Source organism: Melanostigma gelatinosum, assembly GCF_949748355.1.
Source record: "Melanostigma gelatinosum genome assembly, chromosome: 21".
Taxonomy (NCBI): domain Eukaryota; kingdom Metazoa; phylum Chordata; class Actinopteri; order Perciformes; family Zoarcidae; genus Melanostigma; species Melanostigma gelatinosum.
Window position 1 is genome coordinate 20949731 of NC_136654.1, and position 22201 is coordinate 20971931.

The 22201-nt window shown below is 45.5% G+C and overlaps 1 protein-coding gene across 1 annotated transcript in view; it reads left to right on the forward strand.

The window, feature by feature from the left end:
- Positions 1-22201, forward strand: part of LOC306795137 (supervillin-like) — a 49270-nt gene that overhangs the window by 7511 nt on the left and 19558 nt on the right. Inside the window, exons 2-6 of the mRNA XM_079293516.1 lie at positions 3284-3798; positions 6464-6498; positions 16942-16997; positions 18621-18718; positions 20053-20152. Coding sequence (XP_079149642.1) covers positions 3425-3798; positions 6464-6498; positions 16942-16997; positions 18621-18718; positions 20053-20152 — 663 coding nt within the window. The 5' untranslated portion in view covers positions 3284-3424. The remainder of the gene's footprint in view (positions 1-3283; positions 3799-6463; positions 6499-16941; positions 16998-18620; positions 18719-20052; positions 20153-22201) is intronic.

Genomic DNA, 22201 nt, shown 5'->3' on the forward strand with positions numbered 1-22201 from the left:
TCTGACTCTTGGAATAAATCGGTGAGCTCATGTGTGACAGGTATTGTTTTCCTACAACGAGCCTGCTTTCTCATCGCGTCTCCCATGTAGATCATGACAAAACAGTGGGCTGTGAGCAACGATGACACAATGACATCTGATGTTTTTAGCTGACTCACCTTTTGAAATGTTCTTTTAAATTAAAACACCAGACAGTAACACACCACAGATGACGTTAAACTACAGTGAGCAGTTCCCAACCAGGATTGCAGAGAGGTCTAAACCCTGAACTAAAAGTAAACGGTTGAAATAAAAGTAATAGATGCATAGTTTGTTGGCTAAATGGTTGCACTGGTTCGCTGAAAATAATGGAGAAACATTTGAAATGTCCAGCTTCTTCTAGTGCTGGAAGTACAAATGCAAACTTTACCAAATTGACCTAAACATTGAATGTTCAAGTGTATAAATACACTCTTGTTAGTATAATTAATACTGTTAAATAACCTTCAACCCGTCTTGGCTTTTGCAACTTCTGCCTTTGTGGTCTATTTTATTCGTCATGTAGAACAGGCCTGTTGTGTAATCCAAAGTAACCGCTTATAATCACTGGAGGTCTTTGCAGAGCAGTAAATATTTAAAAAACGGGGCCATCATGGAGCACTTAGACTTATGAGGAAATGGTGACATTAGATCTGATACTGTTTTGAAAGCGAATGGGATGTCTGGCTCTTGAACCCATTCAAAGTTTTCTCGCTGCCCTCACCCGTCCCGTCCCTCAAGAGTTTTGGGACATTTGCCAGGTTCGTGAGTAACATTTCCTGATTAATCGAGTATTCATGAAGAAGGATATGGGTCAGGAAGTGACACGTTTGGCCTTTGTTTGCGACAGGAACAACTCCCAACGGGCAACAAAAGGTCAGAGAACAACTGCAGTGGTTGGAAAAGGAGGACTCTGTTTGTTTACATGCCCTAGAGGAGCAGAAATCATATTGTCATGATTTAGCAGGCAGGACTGGTATAACTGCATACTGAGCAAGGCAGACGCACTGTCGTCGGAGAAACAAAGCGCTGTGGTAAGTGTGACACTGAGTGCAGTAAGTGGTTTTCCCCCCTCCACCGTCATTACCACTCACTGAATCAATACAAGCACATGAGAGCGCATTCAGAGCCGTGTGGTCTGGTCCTCCTGCACCTCTCTGCTTGCTCCACTTGTCTGTTCTGAGGAAATACCCATAAATAGGTAAAGACACCTTGGGGTGTTCTGGCAGTGTAAAAACGCCTACGAAAACAAATTCCCAAGTGAGTTCACATTTTACTGATCGGGATGATAATTGTTCTTGTATGACCAAACAACTGTGTTTTCAGTCCCCCTTGTTGCTTAAAATAACACCAGCAGCTTCCAAACAAAACAGCCTCGATGTTCCGGGTCTCCACGGACCGAGCTTTAGCGCACTGTGTAGCACTCCTTTTATAGGTCGTGACCTAGGTGAGTTATGTAAGCGTGTGCACAGCGCTGAAATCAACATCCTCACTCAGGATCGCTCTGCCTTCATAAGGCAATTCACCGGCTTCGGAGTGACATTCACTTTAAACCCCCAAAAACAAGTCAAGTTAAACGTATCTGCTTCAGGTTTTGATGAGGAAAAACGACTGCTGCCTCAATTTGAGATAGCGTTTGATGTTTTTTACCATTTTATATTTCATGGAATACACAACCAAAGCAAACCGTATCTTGAAACGCGACGCTTTTTAACCCCGAGTGCAGAAATGTAATGCAACCCCGATGACATCATTTTGTTATTGGGCTGCGGCGCTCTTGAAGGCTTGAGGCTGGCTAGAAGGGGATTTATCGCCACCAATTGATTATGCCAGCGTACCTGGAATAGTAGGTGCTTGGCGCTGATTTGTTAATTTAACAAACAGATGGTGAATTTAGTTTTGCGTGGCGCAGAGCGTACATTTGACTGAAGGTGTCTTGGACATCTCCGGTGCTCAATACACGGCGCGTAATCGTCCTGCAGAGTTACACTTTATGGTTCGACTAAATTTAAATCGACACAAGAGAGGCACTGTTTAGCCAAGCACTGTTATGTTAGGTGGAGGCGGGATAATAGAGGTCAAGGTGAAGACACGCACGCACACACACACACACTCACACACACATCCCCCGACATATACACTTATTTCCTGTGTAATATTTCAACGCCATATTTGTTTTAAGGGGACGTTAAAGAGTCCTGATTCCGGGTTAGTTTTATGGCCCAGCAGGTGGTCGGGGGTGCACTTGACATTGGTTCACATTTGTCATCATTACAGAGAAGGCAGCTCATTTATTCCACCGGAATCACTCTTCTATTCCCTCTTGCCTCGACCCATTCTTCACCTTCCCTATTTCGTCTTTCATTGCTAACATTGTCCAGACACACAGCACTTTTCATTTATATATTTCTCCCCTACCCCTGTTCCTGGATCATAAATGTGAGAACCAATGTTCTGAATGCCCTGTAATTTGAAGGGATGCCAGGGGCTACCTCAAACCTCTGCCCCTCTTAATACAAATATACCTCCTTTTTTATCACGTCTCTTCTCCTTGGCCGTCCTCGGACAGAAGCCCCCGAAGCATCGTAAGTGAGAGAAACGTCTGTGGAAAAGCCCCCGGTGTTTGGTTTGGTGCGATCAGAAGCGGCGCACGCATATTTTATCATCGCCCGTTGACAGCTGGCGATGCATTTATGCGAGTGCGGTGTTCAAAAACCTCTGCGCCCCGAGCCATATGTGTGGTTTTTACTGCTCTGCGTTAATCCTTAATGGAACGAAATGAGCTCAGCTCAGCCTCCGAAATTAAATTTGAAAAGTTATTTGAAAGTTCACTTTGTTTATTGGGCTGGATGTGGACAGGAAAGGTGAAGCCTGTGGCCTGTCCCAGCATGCATTTGGTTGGGAATAGAAGATGAAGATGTTATTTGATGTGTGTTTTTCACTTTCTCTCCTCCCTCTGTCCAACTGGCTCCAAGTGAGTCGATGGAACAGAGGTTATATGAGAGTCGTTGAGCAGAGCTGGCTGACATCATTCTCACAGTGGGGGTGGTGTTTGTGTGTGTGTGTGTGTGTGTGTGTGGGGGGGGTGGGTGTTAGCTGGGGCAGGGCTTGGCTCGCAGCTCTACAGCTGAGCCAGTTTCCTATGAAAGCTGGAGAAGTGTAAGCATTGCTTGCCACACAGGTTTAGAGTGCCCGTCATCTGAAATTGTACTCTCGGATCATGACGCTTTAATGATGTCTTCCTCTCTGCCTCTCTTGTTTGCAGCATTGGGATGACTTAAATGGAGTGAGACACCGCTGTCAAGGGGGATCTACAAGAAAGCCGATCCACGTATCCGGTTCAGGACAAACTGAAGTAGCACCTTGGAAACTTCCCACCTGCGCTGGAACCCTTGAACTTCAAAAAATGGATGGAATAGGCACCTTGCAGAGTTCGGCCCCAGAGACCAAGGCGGAGCGAATTGCTAGATACAAGGCAGAAAGGAGGAGGGAGCTCGCCGAGCGCTATGGCAACACGGACGAAGTCACCTCCAAATATGTCCGCAGGGACAGGAAAATTGGCGATGCATCCGAAACGGTGACCTCAGAAACCAAGGAGAAGGAAAAATACGAGGGTAATGGATCGGAGCAAATGTATACCAGGAGGGGCTTCAGGACCAAAGCAGCAGAACCTGTGGAGGAGCAGAAGACTGACGACGAGCCCACGCACTTCAAAACTGACACAATTTCATCCTCTAAATCACAAGCTGTCTCCTCAATGAAGGAGTCCTCTCATTCGAGGTGAGTTAATGAACATTGTCACAAGATAATAGCGCACTTCTGTTGTTTATGCAAGACCAGCCACAGAGTTGTTCTCAATGGGACATAAACTTGGCCATGAGACATGAAACACAAAGCAGTCCAGGCAGAGAGACTCTCAAGGCCAGTAGAAGTAGAAACCAGGCTATAGATTGCAATAAATCATCATTTTCAGTGTGGCTAGTAAAGACGAGGAGGCAACAAGTCGGCTCACTTTGTATCTTCCGTTTGAAGTAAACATGGTCGCTAACATGTCCAAAATTGGCCATGTGTGCAAAGTGGAGGAATGCTACATTTATTGTTGCTGTGATGATGACATGCAAGCCGCTTTGTTTTGGTTCACTTCACAGTCATTTTCCGGGGATTCCCACATGTTCAGCTCGTCTGAGAGTAACAAACCGGTTATTGTCAGGCTGACCTGAAAGATGTTTTGGAGTTGTTCTCATTGGTGGCCAGGAATGTTCTTCGAAGATTTTTGCGCATAGATGGAGCAAAAACATGTTTGAGCTGTAATCAAGCCGGGGATTTCACAGGCAGACATGTCTGTGCTTGAAAAACAGCCTTGGTGATAAAGAGAGAAGAAGTGAGACGGACAGAGTGCTAAGATATTGTCACAGTTTGGGGCTTGCGGGGGGGCGTTGGGGGGGTTAATTAGGATCTGCCAGGTTTTCATGCCCTGTGCTTAATGAAGCAAGACAACTCAATAGCTGTGTGAGTGACGGCTTGTTAGGTATTATGGACCAATTATTTTATAAGATTGAGAAAGGCAATAGACGTGCAGCGGCATGTTTCAGCAAATCTCAGCCATCAAGTACTTGATCGCCTCCTGATGGCACAGCTCTTTATGTGCATGTTTTTTTTTTTAACGACCCTGCTTATGACAAATTTAGTGTTGAAATTGATTCAGTATAAAATATGTTCAAGCATCGGTTTTGTCTATTTGTGGATCTGAAGGATTTTTATAATTTTCTTTGCACATCATGCTGTGTTCACCTTCAATTCTAGGGGGGGAATTGGAGTTGTTTGTGTTTCATTAAGCCGCCGTACAGGCAATCATGAATTGTATATCAAACAATATAGAATCCTGGTTGACTTGGAAGTGCTTTATGACTGGAGCTTAGCAGATATTCACCACAACGTTGGCGTGTGTCTGTTGCAGGAATAGCACAAAGGAAACTGGAACTCAGCTGTTCCAGCGACAATGAAAACTGTCTGTCAACTGTCACAGACAAGAATCCAGTCCTAGTGAGGTTACAGTTGACGACGATCTGTTACTGAAAAGTCCCCCGTACTCATTTAAGAAAATACAAATGTTGTCCTGTCAAAGTACCTAACTTGTCACCTGTTAATGTCCATGAATCTCATCTTTTTGGCCGCCTTGATCTCATTTCTAGAGACAACACAGTGACATCAGGTTCCTTGATTTCGGCAGTTAATGTTAGCAAAAAAAAAAAGGTGAGATTGTTGGATAGGGAACATTTTAACTGTACATGAAACAGTTTTTACATCAATGCATGTTACATACGCAGTACAAAAATGCAGTTGATTCGAAGATGATTTTATTCACCTGCAGTGGGAAGCGTATGTTGTGTCATTTTGGGTTTGATGCTCTGCGTGTCATCAAGCATGTGTAGTAAACGCCAGTAAATTGGGCTCGTGGCACTTTGGCGTTCGCTAATTATTGTTTACATGGCTGAACCATTACACCGTTCCAGTACATGCCATTGGAAGAACTGCGCTTCCCAACATTTAAGTGCACAAATTAGAAGCATTAAAATGAAATCTTTTAACTTGTGGTTGGTTTTTAATGGCAGCTTAGGACCGACGCGTGCAGCTCCGCCCCATCAGCCGGCACTCAAAGTACGGTGGGGTTGTTTCGGCGTCACTGAGTCCTGTGTTTGCAGAGGAGGGTGTTAGGCTGCATTCACATCAGGTGATGCGGCGGAAAACGCCAGTCCTCTCACTCATTCCAGTGAGGGTAGTGCGGCAACTGAATAGACTTTTGGGGAAATGCAGCCAGACATTTAGCATGAAATGTAATTGGTTTAAAACCGGAACGGACCGGTAAAATCAGAAATTGACCAAAATCGAGTTCTAACCCCGAACCAACACATTAACTTGAGGGCCGGCTCCCCTTCTTCAGTGACCTCTGACCCCTCCCGAACGCCCACCAGAAGTCTCTCCATTGTGTTAAAAGCAGTCCTCTCTCCTCCTCCTGATACATCATCGCTGCCCCCCCCCCCCCCCCCCCCCCACAGGCAGCTGCTGTCCCCGTCCATATTTAACGGCCGTTACTTCGAGATGAGTCTTTGCAGGCGACACAGGCACCGCTGTTGTATCATCTGCAACATGGGACTGGAAGAGTGGCACGGGTAATTGTTGTAAGATGCGTATCATACGCAGCACAGTAAGGGGGTGCAGCTCTGTTGCTAGTTTGGTTTATATTACACCTTTATATGTGGCTTGAGAGTACAGTTTTGGATTATTGTTGTGTAGGTAAGACTTAATATTCTTATTTTTCTGTCAAACCTCAATTTTGCCAGACACAATTTCCGTCGTCACATCAGTGTGTTAGAGGCTGACCTCATTTGTCTCTCTCTCTCTCTCTCTCCCTCTCTCCCCCTCTCCCCCTCTCCCTCTCCCCTAGTCTGCTGGAAACCGATGACACAGAGGAGCCAAAGGGTAAGACGAACTCTTCGCTCTCACTGCACTCAAATCCTCTTTCGTTCCACGGACCGCTTTCTCCCTGAACTCATTCAAGGTCTCTCTCTATTACTCAGCGTTAGAGGAATCCTGAGCTCACTGCTTGATGTCAGATCACCTACCTGGTTTATCGATGCCGGCTGTTTAATGAGGAGGAGTGAAAGGAAACCGATCTACTGACGTCTCTGGCTCTGTTTGGTGCACTTTATAATACAAAGAGAACGTTTTGCCCCAAGCGCTGGTTTTCTTTTTCCTAAAATAAGGGAGATAATGTTCGGCACGTGTCTGCCGAGTTTGCTTCAAAGACCTTAGTGGGAGTGCGCTTACACTCTTTCTGTGTGTCAATGTTGGATCAAATGCAAGTGGACTGAAGAAGAGACAACGGTTAAGTTTAGAGTTGGCCCACTGGCTGATTTTCCCACTCTCATTCAGCCACCTGAGCCCACATCCGTCAGTCTGTCCGTCGCCCGTCGTTCTGTCAGTGGCCTCCTGCCTTTTCACCTGATTGGTCCGTGTGTGTTTCTCCGCTCACGGCTGTGCGTGTGAACGCTCGACTGCGCAAGAGACGGAAAGAAAGTGACAGAGAGAGAGGTGATGGGAAGGTCCCAGGTGTCAGTATCTCAGGACGGGTGAAGCAGTGTTGCGTAAACAATGTAAACTCGACCTACTCAGTTAAATTGACCAAGACCAAGTCTAAGTGATCCTCACATTTAATCAAAAACATATTATTTAACCATGCAAGAGGGACAAGAAAGTGAAACCAAGGTGAAGCCCGTCTGCCGTCCAGTCTCTTGTATTTGCTGGTTTTTCAATCCAATCGTTGATTCAAATGTTGCATTTTAACAGAGCCTTTCTCCACCTACATGTGCACGGTAGGCATTAACAGTCGATGGCAGAGCTAAATCATGATTAGTGTATTTCACTAAAGTGCTGACTCACCTACTGGCTGAGGTAGAGCCTTCTTTTCATTGTAGCAGCACAGGTTCTACCCTCTTCTCAGTAAACCGGGTCTGATCTATGATGAGAGAATATGTATTTAAAATGACATCGTAAAAAGTTAAACCCATTTTAACCTCATTGAGTTTAAAAGAACCAAAGACGCAGAAAGAGGAACAAAGACCAGTCTGTGTGTGTGTGTGTGTGTGTGTGTGTGTGTGTGTGTGTGTGTGTGTGTGTGTGTGTGTGTGTGTGTGTGTGTGTGTGTGTGTGTGTGTGTGTGTGTGTGTGTGTGTGTGTGTGTGTGTGTGTGTGTGTGTGTTTGTGTGTGAAAGCAAGAGAGTGTGAGAGCCTCGGCGGTGCATTCGCACGGCTGATGAGCTTCCTGGCAGAGGCTTCAGAGCTCTCAGCCTGAACGCCTCTTTTTGTGACACCAAGGGTCTCCCCGATGAGTCAGCGTTCCCTCAGCCAGCAATACAAACATGTATGTAGAAGCCCTCAGTTAGATGCGTGTTATCACAGTACAGAGTGCATTCAGAATGAGTTCAGCTCACTATGACTTGAATACTCTCCATTTGATTTTCCCTGCTGGAGTTAATTCTGCTGTAAAACATGATGCAGATTTAATGAACTCCTCAGACTCTATTGGCCATTAGGAGGTCAAAAGCCCATCAAATGAGCTCTCAGCAGCTCTGACTGAGCAGTCTAATGAGATGGATGAAAACACTTATGGAAAAGTCAGTGAACTTAAGTGGCGTCTTTCTTTCCCTCCGTCTCTCTCTCGCTCTCTTGGATGTTGGATGGATGCTGATGTGAAAAGATTGGACCGGATTCAAAACGAAGAGAGTACGGTCTGCGGGTCTGTGTGATGTGTCATCATCTGAACTAAATCACGTTCAATTCTGGACAGCAGAAGGAGCTTGGGAACATAAATTTATGTTAGTATTAGCTTTTATCTTTTTTCCGATATGAAATGGGGGAGTTTGCCAGGCAGACTTTTTCAGATTTGTTTGTTCATTTGTTTTCTTTGGAGGTGGAACGATGTCTCATTGTCAAAGCAGTAAAAAACGGATTTAGAGTGGGATAATGGATTGGAGTGTGCTGACTTCAGTAACTTGTGTTGTTTTGGAGCATCATTAAATTGAATGGTTTCCTTTTGTGCGGATTAGAAGAGTATATTCTCAGGGCTGCTTTTGATTCGACCACTCGCATGAAAAAAATAATTTATGTCTTGCAATTTATGCACCACATGGTAAAAAAAAACATGTTTTTTACTGCCGTTAACTCTTGACTGACTGAATGTCTGAATGCAGTCACCGTGAGGTGAGGGAAATATCATCAGTGCATTCTGATCCAGAGACACCTTAGGAGCCTTCCGAAATGAAATCCTCTCAGTTTTCCTGTCGACATTTCTCAAGCTGTTATCCCCAAGTGAGGAAAACGTTCACTTGACCTGTAAAGACTCTGATGTGTGCATGTGTGGCATTTTGTGGCTGTGTTGGCAATGCACAGGCCTGCATTGAATTACCTGTTAAATCTCCTTTTATGTCTCTGTGCTCGGCTCGGTCTTTGCGTGCAACTGTTACCATATTTACAAAAAAAGCCTCCTCACCGCCTCCCAGACCATCCACAACGCAGTATGTTGTGGATACTGTTAAGATAGTATTTTTTACCTCATAACAAAGGGGAGGCCGAGCCAGCCATGTGGCCGGCTTCCTTGTGCCGTCGACACACTGCAATAATAACGCTACCAAAACTGGTTTACAATTATAAGGAATTTAATTCCACTGATGTAAGTACATTTACAGTAATACATTGGAGCATATACTCCTATGACATATTAAAACAATAAAACCCCATTTGCAAAAAACTCTACTCAGCTCCTCAGATATAAAAAACACGTCTGTTCTCTGCGAGCATCCAGGTGAGAGAGAGAAAAAGGCTTCAAAATAAACCTCCCACATTTGTTCGAAACACCTCCTCCTCCGTTTATCCCGATTCCTATTGGCTAACTTCCAGGAGTGTATTCTACTGTCTGCCCCTGTGTTTACTATCACATTCAATGACTGTCAGTTACGTTTTAATCCCATCGATAATAATCCTTCAAAATGAAAGTTTATACTTCTGCAACTTGGCAGAAGTTTCATGCTTCTGCATGTTTATGTTTATGCTTATGTTTATCTTAATTATGCATTCTCAAAACCCTTATGATTATGACTAACTATGAATTATTAATTATGAATTATTAAACACTTTTATTATATCTACTAACTACAGTTTTTTACTCAAATTTCTTACAATTCCCCCCTAACTCACAGTTCACTGTGAGTTAGCTACTCAAATGTAGTTAGTTTTTCAAATGTCCCTGGAGACCTCCCCCCTACTCAATCCAGGGAGAGGCTTCCTATCTATCTAAACAGAGGCAAACAATTCATGCACACAGATATCATTTCAAGTATTTCTGTTCAGTTCGTTTCAAGATAGAGTGCGTTGAAAGTCACTGCCTTCCATGTCTTGGGGCTGGCAGGATCAGGATACAGCCTGTAGGCTAGAGAACACATACTGAGAAGCCTTGACTGTTCATTTACACTTGACAAAATTGCATTTCTTAATCTTTACACCTTAAAATCCCTTTATAACCCAATTAAACAAAAAATTTAATCTCCAAATACTCATCCAAAACAATCCGTCTATTTTCCAAACTTCCAACATCTCACTGGATGTTTTAGAAGTCCATCTGGGCCTTTATCAGGTCCTTCAGGATCTCCGAGAGGATGGTCAGGAACCGCTCGTGAAGTCCCTCTGGTGGCCTCATCTAGACTGTGGCCATCAGAAGCTCCAATTCGTCCTCATCCTCGTCACATAACTGGTTGCCTGGACTGGTGTCTGGCTCATCGGTGAAGCAACAAACCCCTGTAGAGGTCCACGGATGCAGGGGAACCCCCATCCACAGACAACTAGGCGGTCTATGATGACAGCACACAGAATAATTACGATTGCCAAAAATGTATGTTTTCACTGGCTAAGCATACTTCCCAACCAGTCGGTGAACGGATTCGTGACACCAGAGTTGTCTGCTAGCTCTTGGCTGAGTGCTGTCAGTCCCTCCAGAGCCCTGGTCACCGATCCATCAGGAGCTGTGTTATTTGGAATGAAAGTAAAGCACGCAGACCCAAACATCTGGCACACGCCACTTTTCTCTGCTAAATCATATCTAATGCCATTCTGTTCTGCAAGGTCATTAAACTAGTCTTCGCCAGCTGTGCATGCAGTCCTGATATGGCGTCACTGGTGAAGTTTACTAAAAGCTGTTGGTTATGGTAAATGTAGTTGATCCAATCGACATTTTTATTAATCATCACCCTCTGAGAGAAAACAGATTCTAAATCTGCTGCTATTTGATTTCTGGCTTGAAAGTCATTAGACACCCCCCTTGGCAGTCTTATGACATCTTATGTACACTTGGTCATCAAAGGCTCCCTTCGGGCCACTGGCATCTCTTTTGGATCTTCTGTTAGCATGTGGGCGTGGAGAGATGAGTTCTCCATAAGTTGCATCAGTGACAGGCAAGATATGGAATGACAATATAAGTTGCATCAACGCACATCTACCGGTCCAATCTTTAGGCTGGATTGGATATATGGTTCTTCCTCCACACCATCACCATAAATCAGCTCTAGGTGCTGTCTGTCTTAACACACTGTTATATAGATAGTCGCTAGCGTTGTGACTGTTGCTACAATTTGCATCAATAATACTGCCTACATTGGGCCCCATAGCTGTATCTGAGGCTATACAATCAAATGGACCCTCTGAAACCTTGAACAGAGGTGGGGTATTATATTCTACAGGTGGGTAATGCCAGTGTAGCCTCTGACAAGTGTGTTGGAGGGGCAAAGTGTCATCAGTAAACAGAGTTAAAATACAACTAATTCAGGACTTAGGAGTCTGAATCTTGAAGGAACTGGTGTTGCTAGGGGTCTAGATCCTAAACACACAATACAATCTGTACTACTGGCTTGAAGCCGTATATTGTACCCACCATAAATTCCCATCTGCCATTCCAGTTTCCACCCCTTACCTCATTCTCTGCGTCAGTCGTATGTCGAACCTGGTCTTTTTACAGGCTTAACAATAATCCTAATGAGCCCTTGTGGGGCAGGACTATCAGTAGCCTTTCCCTGTACTACGTAAAGTCCTCCGTCAGTCAATTTTGGGTCTGTTAAGGTAAGTCTTAAAGGATTACATCTACCCACCCCTTTTCTACACATGTGATAAGAAGCTGGGGCATTTAACATCTTTAGTCGGTCTTTAAGACCTGGGTTGGGGTCTTTTCCTAAACCCTCGCCACCTGTGTTCATCGTTGCCCATCCCCAATCTTCACACGCACAGTTATAATACGATAACAGCTTACCATACTTATTTGTGGCGGGCCCACACTCGTCAGTTATGATGCACAAGGTTTTGGTCATCCACCCGTAGGTGTGTTCATACCTGGGACAGGAAACGACTTCACAGAAGTCGAACTGGACCGTTGATGTTGTACCTTCTTTGAACGTAAGAGTGAGAGTTACATTTTCATAGGTGAGTGTCGTCGGAGAAGCCTCTCTACGTGGTCTGAGATCGGTTTGATTAGTTACTGAAGCTAAATTTCGAATCCTGATGTAGTCATGCATGTGTTCTGGCTCCTGTCTGTGGTTAATTCCCCACACTAAGAGGGAAACTACTGAAATCAGGACGAAAGTAATTACAGACTTCCATAACCTACTGAAGCTAGAGTCTCCCAATGGAAGGCCTCGCTTAAACTGTGGGGGAAACGTCATCTTCAGTACTGTCTAACCCCTCTTTTGAGGTGTCTTTGGCTTCAAATTTTCCTGTCTGATGTTCACTCCTGTCTCTGCGAGTGTCACACTCGTTACCTTCGCTGCTGCACAGTGAGTGAGGTGGTGTCAAGTAGCTCCAGTTTTACCTTTCACCTTTACTGCATGTGAGGTTGCCAATACTACCTCCCATGGACCGGTCCACCTTGGTTCACTCCACCTGCGCTCATGGACTCTTATCCACACCAGACTGCCTGGTGACACATCAGCCTGCTTCCTTTCGTCAGCTGCTGCTTCTGCGTTTGTCACCTGAGAAAACAACACTCGGCTCATGTTAGTTAGAGCTCCCGTATATTTCTCAATTTCTAGAGTTAGCAAGTCTAGTTGTGGTTTATCATGACGTCATTAAATCTCAAAAATTGTGAGTCGCACCTTTACTGAAAACTATTCTAAATGTGGATCTACAAAAAATGTTTGACACCTTACCATATCTCCCCTTCACCTCGATATCTCTGCTGTAAGGGATCACATGGCTGGCTATACACTGAACCCCCCCATGGTCCTGGTGACAGCATGGGCATCTGTTGATGTCTCATGGGAGGAGGTCCAGCTGGACCTGGTCGTAGGTGCTGCTGATGTTGTGGTGGGAACGGAGCATGTTGTGGTGGTGCATTGGGCTGTCTTCCTCTTCCCATTTGCCTTGGGCAGTCTCGGGCCCCATGGCCCCATCTCCCACATACGTAGCACTCACCAAACCTGTCAGGGTTTTCTCTGTTTCCTGGTTGGCCATATCCGCCTGCTTGGTAAGCTCGGCCTCTTCCATATTCTCTGCCTCTGTTGGATGCACGTGCACGTCCTCTGCCTCTATAGGGCGGAGGCTGGTAGTACTCCACCATGGGGGCTGGCTCTGCTGGAGTTGGTGGCTGCTGGGCTTCTGCTGCTATCATCTGTTTCTTGGCCCAGATTCTATTTAATTCTCTGTCGACCTCTGCTACTTGCAGTTTCAGCAGTCGCCGCTGCATTCTCTCTATGTCTTCCTGTCCTTTTGTCTTCTCAGTTAGCTGTCGCTGGTTGTAGTGAGTTAGGTGTTTCCTCCACATGGCATCTTTCATGTTGCTCAAGCCTACTACTTCTCCCAGCGCTGTCCGTACCGGTGGAGGCAGGCCCATCTGCACAGTGTGTCGCCATACTACAGTGGTGGCTTCATTGCCGTCATGTCTCCCCCCTGTTGCCCTCTGCCACTCTTCTTCAGCTCTCCTCAGGTACTGATGGGTTTCTTCCTCTGGTTTTATCTTCAGTCCCGAAAGAGAGTTCGTTTTTGGTTTTTTGGCCCAGATTCTCCGCATTGCTGACCAGAAAACTCCTCGAAAGTTGTCAAATGGGGTTTCATCCCCCCTGTTGGTCGTTCCTGTACTTACCTCCAAAATGTTCAATTTGGCTGTTCCTTCGGTGTGGATCATCACGGCACGGATGTCTCCCAATGCCAATTTATCAGCTGCTGTGAGTTTTTCAAAGACACGGATCCACGGATTGGCTCCACCTGCCAGCGGTGGCAACGCCTTTTCCAGTGCGTCCATGTCTCGATGTCCCCATGGCACAAACTCAGCTTGTCCGTTGGATTTTACCAGCTCTCCTACTTCCTTACTCTGCTTCTTTAATGTAAACATTATGCAGCCTAGGAGTATTCAAATGCGTGTATTAAATGTGCATGCTTGTCATCACATGAATCAAAGTCAACTCACCCTCTGTGCTGTATGGCGTGTGGCCGCTGACTCCAAAACTGGGATCCGCTGCTCCACTTCCCAGATCTGGACCCACTCAACCACGCACCTTGACTAAAACAAACACAGAACTGCCAAAAGTTCAGCAGTAAATGTTAGCATACGTCTGTAGTGTAAGAGAGGTCAACGATCTCTCAAATATGTTTGCGCCGTCCGTGTCAAAATTGATTCTTAGGAACTGTGTAAATTAGTAAATGTACCAAAATTAGTCAATACTGGATATGTGAAGGAATCTCGAATCCAAAATTGAAGCTGGAATTCCGAAATCAAACTCAACATCTAAATCAGAATCACAATCACAATCCAGTTCCAAATCAGAATTCGAAAGGTTTAAAATTGGAAGTAAAATGAAATTAAAAAACAATGAATAATTAATCAATTAAATATTAAATTCAACTTTAAAAATCAATAACTGTGTTCAAAGATATTCAATCAGAAATACCAATGCAAGTCAAACTGTTGAACTGCACTTACACTCTGGTCTGCACAATAATGAGTCACAATTAAGTTCAAGAATTGAAGAACACCTGAAACCATTAATCTTTGTTAAAATGCTGAATTAAAACCAAAGTCAACGACTAAAGTTATAATGCTTAATTAAAACTAAGGTCAGGATATAAGCTCACAGCTCTTAGACAATGAATCTCTGAAAAATTCAGATTCTAAACACTTCTTTACGGTTACCTGCAGTTACTCCTTCTTCTGTTTAATTGTTTTTAAATCTCCTTTTCTTTTGCCTTATGTTTTGATGCCTCCAATGGTTTTATGTGAAGCACCTTGAAATGTGCTATACAAATAAACTTGCCTTGCCGTCTGCGCCGAACCGGAAGTTGTTCTGCGCCGAACCGGAAGTTGTCATGAAACCGGCTTTTTGTAACAGATATGCTAACCGCAATGCTAACGACAAAAACGGAGCTTCTAATAAAGCGTACGCACACACAAGTATCACCAAAATCCCACACTTTAATTCCACTCATACGCCTTCTGTCTCCTCTCTCAATCCAGCCGTTATTTTATTTTATAAGCACTTATTTTACATACAGAGTACCGCAACGCCGGAGCTACACGTAGCTAGCGTTAGCTCCCCACAGCGCGATCATGCAATATCAATCATTTTAAACGTATTTCCACGCTGCTAAAACACAGACTAGTCACACGTATTATTGGACATATTTAGTCATCATTTTAAACGTATTTCCACGCTGCTAAAACACAGACTAGTCACACGTATTATCGTTTTATTAACCCTTAAACCTCCGGTTAACAGGCTTTAGCTCATCCAGACCCGAGCTCACTGTTACGTATATGAAACGCGAGTTATTCACTGCCAACGCCACAAACCACTCACCCAGTCTGTCTAGTTTCACCAAAAGCCCTTATTCTACGTCTTCTGAATCAACCACACGACCCACTAATTATCCATTCACAGCCAAAGCGAGCAAGAGTGTCTTTCCTGGAGCCTGCGGCCTCAGAAGCTAACTCCCGCTAGCCTAGCTCTCTAAGCAGCTTATGCGACGAGACCCGATACTCGTGGACAAAGCCCACAAAGGATTGCACACCTAAGCCCCTCAAAGCCACAATATCTCAGTTCGCCTCGCTACATAACTGCTTTAAACTAGCTATCTGCAGGCCTAACAATACTTATGTTGGGCCGAAGGAGACTCCCAGCATGAGCAAAGCAGTTTCGCCTGTACCACAGCTTGTTTGATTCCAATGTGGTGATTTACTTACACAGCGCTGTCCGTCTTTAATTAATTCTTAGGATCCTTATACTCTTGACTAATCCCTTAAGTTCATCATACTTCAGACAGTAAATCGTACCTACCTCAGTGGAACGTGGCCTGCTCCTGGAACGTACCCACCGGCAACGGAGCGTTAGCCGTTAGCAGCGCTTAGCCAAGCAGAGATTCCCCTACGATTCCTAGAAGCTAACTCACAGATTTCATGAAACGGCTCTGCCTACCGATATTGTGGGCCCGGGATTGTCTGCTTGACTAACGCCGCCGTCAGCACACACAGCGAGGCCGGTAAGACTGTCCCTTCGTGTGTTTGCCAAATTTGTTAAGATAGTATTTTTTACCTCATAACAAAGGGGAGGCCGAGCCAGCCATGTGGCCGGCTTCCTTGTGCCGTCGACACACTGCAATAATAACGCTACCAAAACTGGTTTACAATTATAAGGAATTTAATTCCACTGATGTAAGTACATTTACAGTAATACATTGGAGCATATACTCCTATGACATATTAAAACAATAAAACCCCATTTGCAAAAAACTCTACTCAGCTCCTCAGATATAAAAAACACGTCTGTTCTCTGCGAGCATCCAGGTGAGAGAGAGAAAAAGGCTTCAAAATAAACCTCCCACATTTGTTCGAAACACCTCCTCCTCCGTTTATCCCGATTCCTATTGGCTAACTTCCAGGAGTGTATTCTACTGTCTGCCCCTGTGTTTACTATCACATTCAATGACTGTCAGTTACGTTTTAATCCCATCGATAATAATCCTTCAAAATGAAAGTTTATACTTCTGCAACTTGGCAGAAGTTTCATGCTTCTGCATGTTTATGTTTATGCTTATGTTTATCTTAATTATGCATTCTCAAAACCCTTATGATTATGACTAACTATGAATTATTAATTATGAATTATTAAACACTTTTATTATATCTACTAACTACAGTTTTTTACTCAAATTTCTTACAATACCAAACACACGCCGTGTCCGCCTGAAACCCTCATTCTAAGGCGACACCCTGACCGATCATGTGCTACTACACTGGCAGGAAGCAATTCAAAATGTCCTCTCACTGTTGTATTCATTGTCAACCATACATGTGTGTGTGTGTGTGTGTGTGTGTGTGTGTGTGTGTGTTCTTTCTAGATGACGAGAAGCCGATGGACTCGGCCAAGAGCACTTCCACGATGTCTCTTTTTAAGGTACGCCAGTTTAAGTTTGTCTTCTAATTCCCGTCATTCAAATGTGTCATATTGTTGATTGATTTTGTGTGTGTGTGTGTGTAATCAACTTCTGAGTGATATTTTTCTACAGGCTCTGTTCAGTGTCCTCGCTGATTTACTCCCAGCCCTTTCCACCGCAGCTGGTGTTCGCTTCAACCTCCCTCCCCCTGGATCTTTGCTCCATCAACAACAAATTGAGCCGTTCCATACAGCACTGAGCTGCCCCGCACCTGGCTGCACATTTAGCCAAAGTCATGACTTCACACACATAGTTTGTGGATGTCTTAAAGCGACGGTTAGAGGAAGAAGTCGAGAGATCTAAAAGATCCATTCGGGAACAAAAGCTTGATAATGCCCCCACTCCTATGGGAGATATATGCACGTGTGCTTAAAGATGAATGTGTCTTTCCCAGGCTGCTTAAGTTTCAGAAGTGGTTCGGTTTCCTGATATTTGATGTAAATAGCTGTTCTGACTTGGCCTTCTCAGGCCAGCAGCAGTGCCAAGGTTGGCCAAGTGAACCCAGATGGCAGCGAAACCTGCTGGGAAAACAAGTTCCCACAAAGAGAGTATCTCACAATCGCACTACTTTCTTTTTTTCCCCCTGGTCTCCCCGTCCTTTGTTTTGATCTTTGTTATTTTTACGCGTCTCACTTGAAAAGCATCAGCGGTGACAGATTAGCCCCTTCGCTGTCTTCACTTTTCCCTTATCGCTCAACTCTCCACCACGAATCCCTGCTGGGAGCCGGTGAGTCAGTGTCTCCAGCATCAGAGACAGAGCAGGAGTGAGGTTACAGTACGTCTGCTCTCCAGCACGGATGGAGGCAATAAAATGTGTGCATGTGGACTTCTGGAGAAAGATACAGCTCATTTATGTCTTAAATCTCCTCCCCGGGATATAAAAACATGAAGGCAATGCATTTCTTTATAATCAGAGAGCGCCAGTCCGCTTGAAAGAGGCCTCTAATATTATAAGCTTTGCTGTGTCATTTTGTGAGTAAGGAGCACTTGATTTATGTAGCTTGGCTAACAGCTGGGGATCCACTTATCTTCAGGGCCTCAGTTAAGTGTTTACTGACACACGTCTCACACAGCCGGATAGTTTGCACTGTACATGTTTGAAGAAGTGCAATATGCAATTTACACAAGTGTGATGTTTGAAAGCCTCCAGCCCACATACGCTGAGAATGGACTTTTCAGTGAAGTAGGACACGTTTCAACGTTTGAAAGGATGTTCTGGAAGGGATTTTCAACCCTTTTAAAGATGGTGAAAAAGAAAAGTAAGAACAAACCATGATGGCTCCCTTGAGGGGACTTTAATGTCGAAAATGCAGGACTCGTCTCTCTGTTTCAGTTTTTACTTTATGTACTCTGGGTGGGTGGTTTTTATTCACAATCACTCACAAACGACAGCATTGGCAACTCAACTGAGCATTTGAAGGGTTAACTCCTTGTTTTGCTTAAGTGTGTGGGTGGAGCCTCGTTCATTCATTCACTCCCCTTATCACGGTTTGTTTTTTACAGCTAGTGCAGGACATAAGCAGAATTTCTCGCAAACACAATCCCAACCTTCAGGCCACGGCCGTCCTTCTTTCTGCCTGTAGGACCGGGAGGGGTCGGAGGATGGAAGCAGTGGCCGACGCGCCGACGACGGAGTCAAGGGTCAGCGAATGAGCAGTGACGAAGAGGAATCCTCCACCAGGTAGGATTTGAACTTTGAATGGGCTCTCCTTTTTTTCACAAGCTTTGAGTAATACATGCAGTGGTCTGCGGCACAATACGTATGCCACAACATGGAACAGATAGAACAAACATTCAAATCAACTGACACTCTCTCACACACACACAGACACACAGACAGACAGACAGACAGACAGACAGACAGACAGAGCGGAGCACAGAGGTAATTACAGACCAACTGAAAGGCTGTCAAATGATGTGAACAGCTGGAGCGATAAACCAGATAAACCTGCAGAGCTTGCCTTTTAATAGCACACACTCCATCTCTCGCACACAGACACACATAAACACACAATGGGGCTGTGAGGTAGCCATGGTGATGCAAACCAAACCAGGCTGTAGTTAATAGCTGCAGCAGTGAGAGCAAAACTGTACTTAGCACTGTAACCACTGGAGACTGGGCTGAGCTGGAGAGTGTGTGTATCTGTATTATCATCGATGAGAAATGCCCCCCATGTTGCATAAGTGTGTGGGGGGGGGGGGGGGGATTTAAGGACCATAAGTTGATTCCTGTCCCTTTTTGTCCACATGGAGTTTGAACTGACACATGAACTGCTTTCAGTTTCCTCCCAAGTCAGAGGTGATATCGGTACATTTGACTATTTTCGATGCAGAGATGTTGACGACCTTTTCAGCAAAGCTCCATTGCCCCGCATGCGACAAACCAAACATTTCCATATCGACAGTTAAGTCTACGACAAAACAGAAAATGATTGCAGAAAAAACAGACGTTGCTCAGGAGATGACGAGCAGTGAATGTGAATGTGTCCGAGCGCCGCCGCCTTTCAAGGGTCAGAAAGCACTCGCAAGATGAGATGATTATGAGCTCAGTGGGGTCTGAAGTTCAGTGTCTTTACCATTGTGCTGGCCCCGTCCCTACATTAATTACAAAGTGACAGATCAGTGATGTTTCTTGATTTTGGCAAAAACAAGAACTTATATAAAAAAGTCAACTTTGGCTCAAGCTTCACTCAGGTAGGTTTCTCACCATTCAGCTCAGGGTGGTTACTCTTGTATTCTCAGTACATTTAGTGTACAAATGGTACTCTATTATGTCCCTCACCACTAGTGATCTACTCAACAGAAACAAGATGTTGTGGTGCCACAGCAGACTAATGAGTGTTTCATACGTGTGTGTTTTGAATTCACCTTGCAGCCAGCTCTTTCCTGCACATTCCATTATGTAATGGCTGAACCGTTTTGTTACATCAAATTGATGAAGAAAAATATTGTTTTTTCTCTCTCTTTCTGTCTGCTTCCATCATCGTCATCTTTTTTTTCCCGCTCATATTTCAGCCTTCCCAAAACTGAAAGCAAGTCAATGGATGAGAAAGACGCCACAGATGAACCTTCATCGAAGGAGCCGCATGAAAATGCCTCCACCGTCGAAGAAAAGGTCAGTATTTTTGTTTCCATTTCATACTTTTTTTTTTTTTTTAAATGCCACATGGTTTCCATAACTCAACAGGCTGAAATATAAAAGTCATCCCTCTGGATTGTATTTTGGAAAGATCATATTTTTGAACACTGCATGCGAGCCAATTCCAAAACGCTTACTCACCTTAACGTTGGCTCTCTTACCTCTGGGTCTGGTTTAGATTACATCATTTTTTAAATTTATTTTTTTAAATTGACTTACAGATTGTATTTCATGTCGCTGATATACAGTTGCAACGCAAACACACTGTGACAGCCCCCGGGGTGGACAGGGGGTTTCACGACAACACTGACCAATAAACACAACCAGTCGGCAGATAAACGGTTCAAGTGAGGTTTTTACTGAAGGTAGAGAGGGGAAAGAGGTAGGATAGACACTCAAGAACACAATGTCCGTTTTCCAGAGGGAGGGTCGGGGTCCAATTCCACGGGTCGGTGCACAGCGGGTATTCCTCAGACGGTCCAGGGCGCGGGCAGGAGCAGGGTAGTCGTACAGGCAGGGGTCGTGAGCCGGGCGGGTAGTCAGACGTTCCAGGGTGATCCAGGGGTAAGGCAGTCTTCTCCAAGGGTTTCTCTGTTTAGCTACTTCTTCTGCTTCCTCTTCCACTCCTACTCTCTTCCGGTTTCCTGTTGCCTGGGCCCTTTTGTAGTCCCCTCCTCCTCCTCTGATAGGGTGTGGTCGCTCCCTCGTCTCTCCTCCTCAGGTGTTGCTTGTTGGGCTGATGGTGGTTTGGCGCTCTTTTCCCTTCCCTGACATGGGGGCTCCGCCTCCATGTCAGGCAATATCGTCCCTCTATCACTGCCCCTCTGGGGTTGCCCCTCCGGCTGCCACATACCCCCCCCCTTAAATCCGACCTGGGGGGAGGACTGCTCCAGGAACCTAGGGCGTCCCGTCTTGACAGGGCGTCCGCGTTTCCATGAGCGGCCCCGGATCTGTGGACAACAGAGAAAGCATACGGCTGAAGGGATAAAAACCAGCGGGTGACCCTGGCGTTATTGTCTTTCGCTCGGGACATCCATACCAGGGGGGCGTGGTCCGTGACCAGGGTAAAGTGCCGTCCCAGCAGATAGTACTTCAGTTCCCCCAGAGCCCATTTGATGGCCAAACATTCCTTCTCGACCGTGGCGTATTTTGTTTCTCTAGGTAACAGTTTTCTGCTTACGTACGTGATTGGGTGCTCCTCTCCATCCCTCAGCTGGGACAGGACGGCACCCACCCCGGTCTCGGAGGCATCCGTCTGTACCACCAACGGTTGGGTAAAGTCCGGGGTCACCAGCACTGGTTCGGAACACAGTGCTTCCTTCAGCTTCTCGAAGGCGTCCTCGGTCTCTGCCGTCCAGACGATCCGATCTGGCAGCCGGTTTTTGGTGAGGTCCGTCAGGGGCGCTGCAAGGGCAGAGAACTGGGGAACAAAACGTCGGTAGTAGCTAGCTAGCCCAATAAAGGCTCGTACCTGTTTCTTTGTGCGGGGGCGGGGCCACTCCCGGATCGCGTCGACTTTTCCTACCTGGGGCTTGACGCAGCCGCGGCCGATGGTGTACCCCAGGTAGTCAGCTTCCCGGAGGCCGAGGCGACATTTCTTGGGGTTGGCTGTCAGCCCCGCCCCTCGCAGAGCTTTCAGGACTGCGTCCAGTCTTTGGAGGTGAGCCCCCCATTCCTCCCCGTGTACGACGATGTCGTCCAGATAGGCTGCCGCGTATTCTCGATGGGGACGAAGTACCTGGTCCATCAGTCTCTGGTACGTGGGGGGGGCTCCGTGGAGACCGAACGGCAGCCTCTTATAGTGGTACAGGCCCATGGGAGTAGTGAAGGCCGTTTTTTCCCTGTCTTCGGGGGCCACTGCCACTTGCCAGTAGCCTTTAGTCAAGTCGAGGGTGGTTATGTATCTGGCCCTCCCGATGCGCTCTATCATTTCGTCCACCCTGGGCATCGGGTAGGCATCAAATTTTGAGATGGCGTTGAGCTGTCTAAAATCATTGCAGAATCTGACTGAGCCATCTGGTTTCG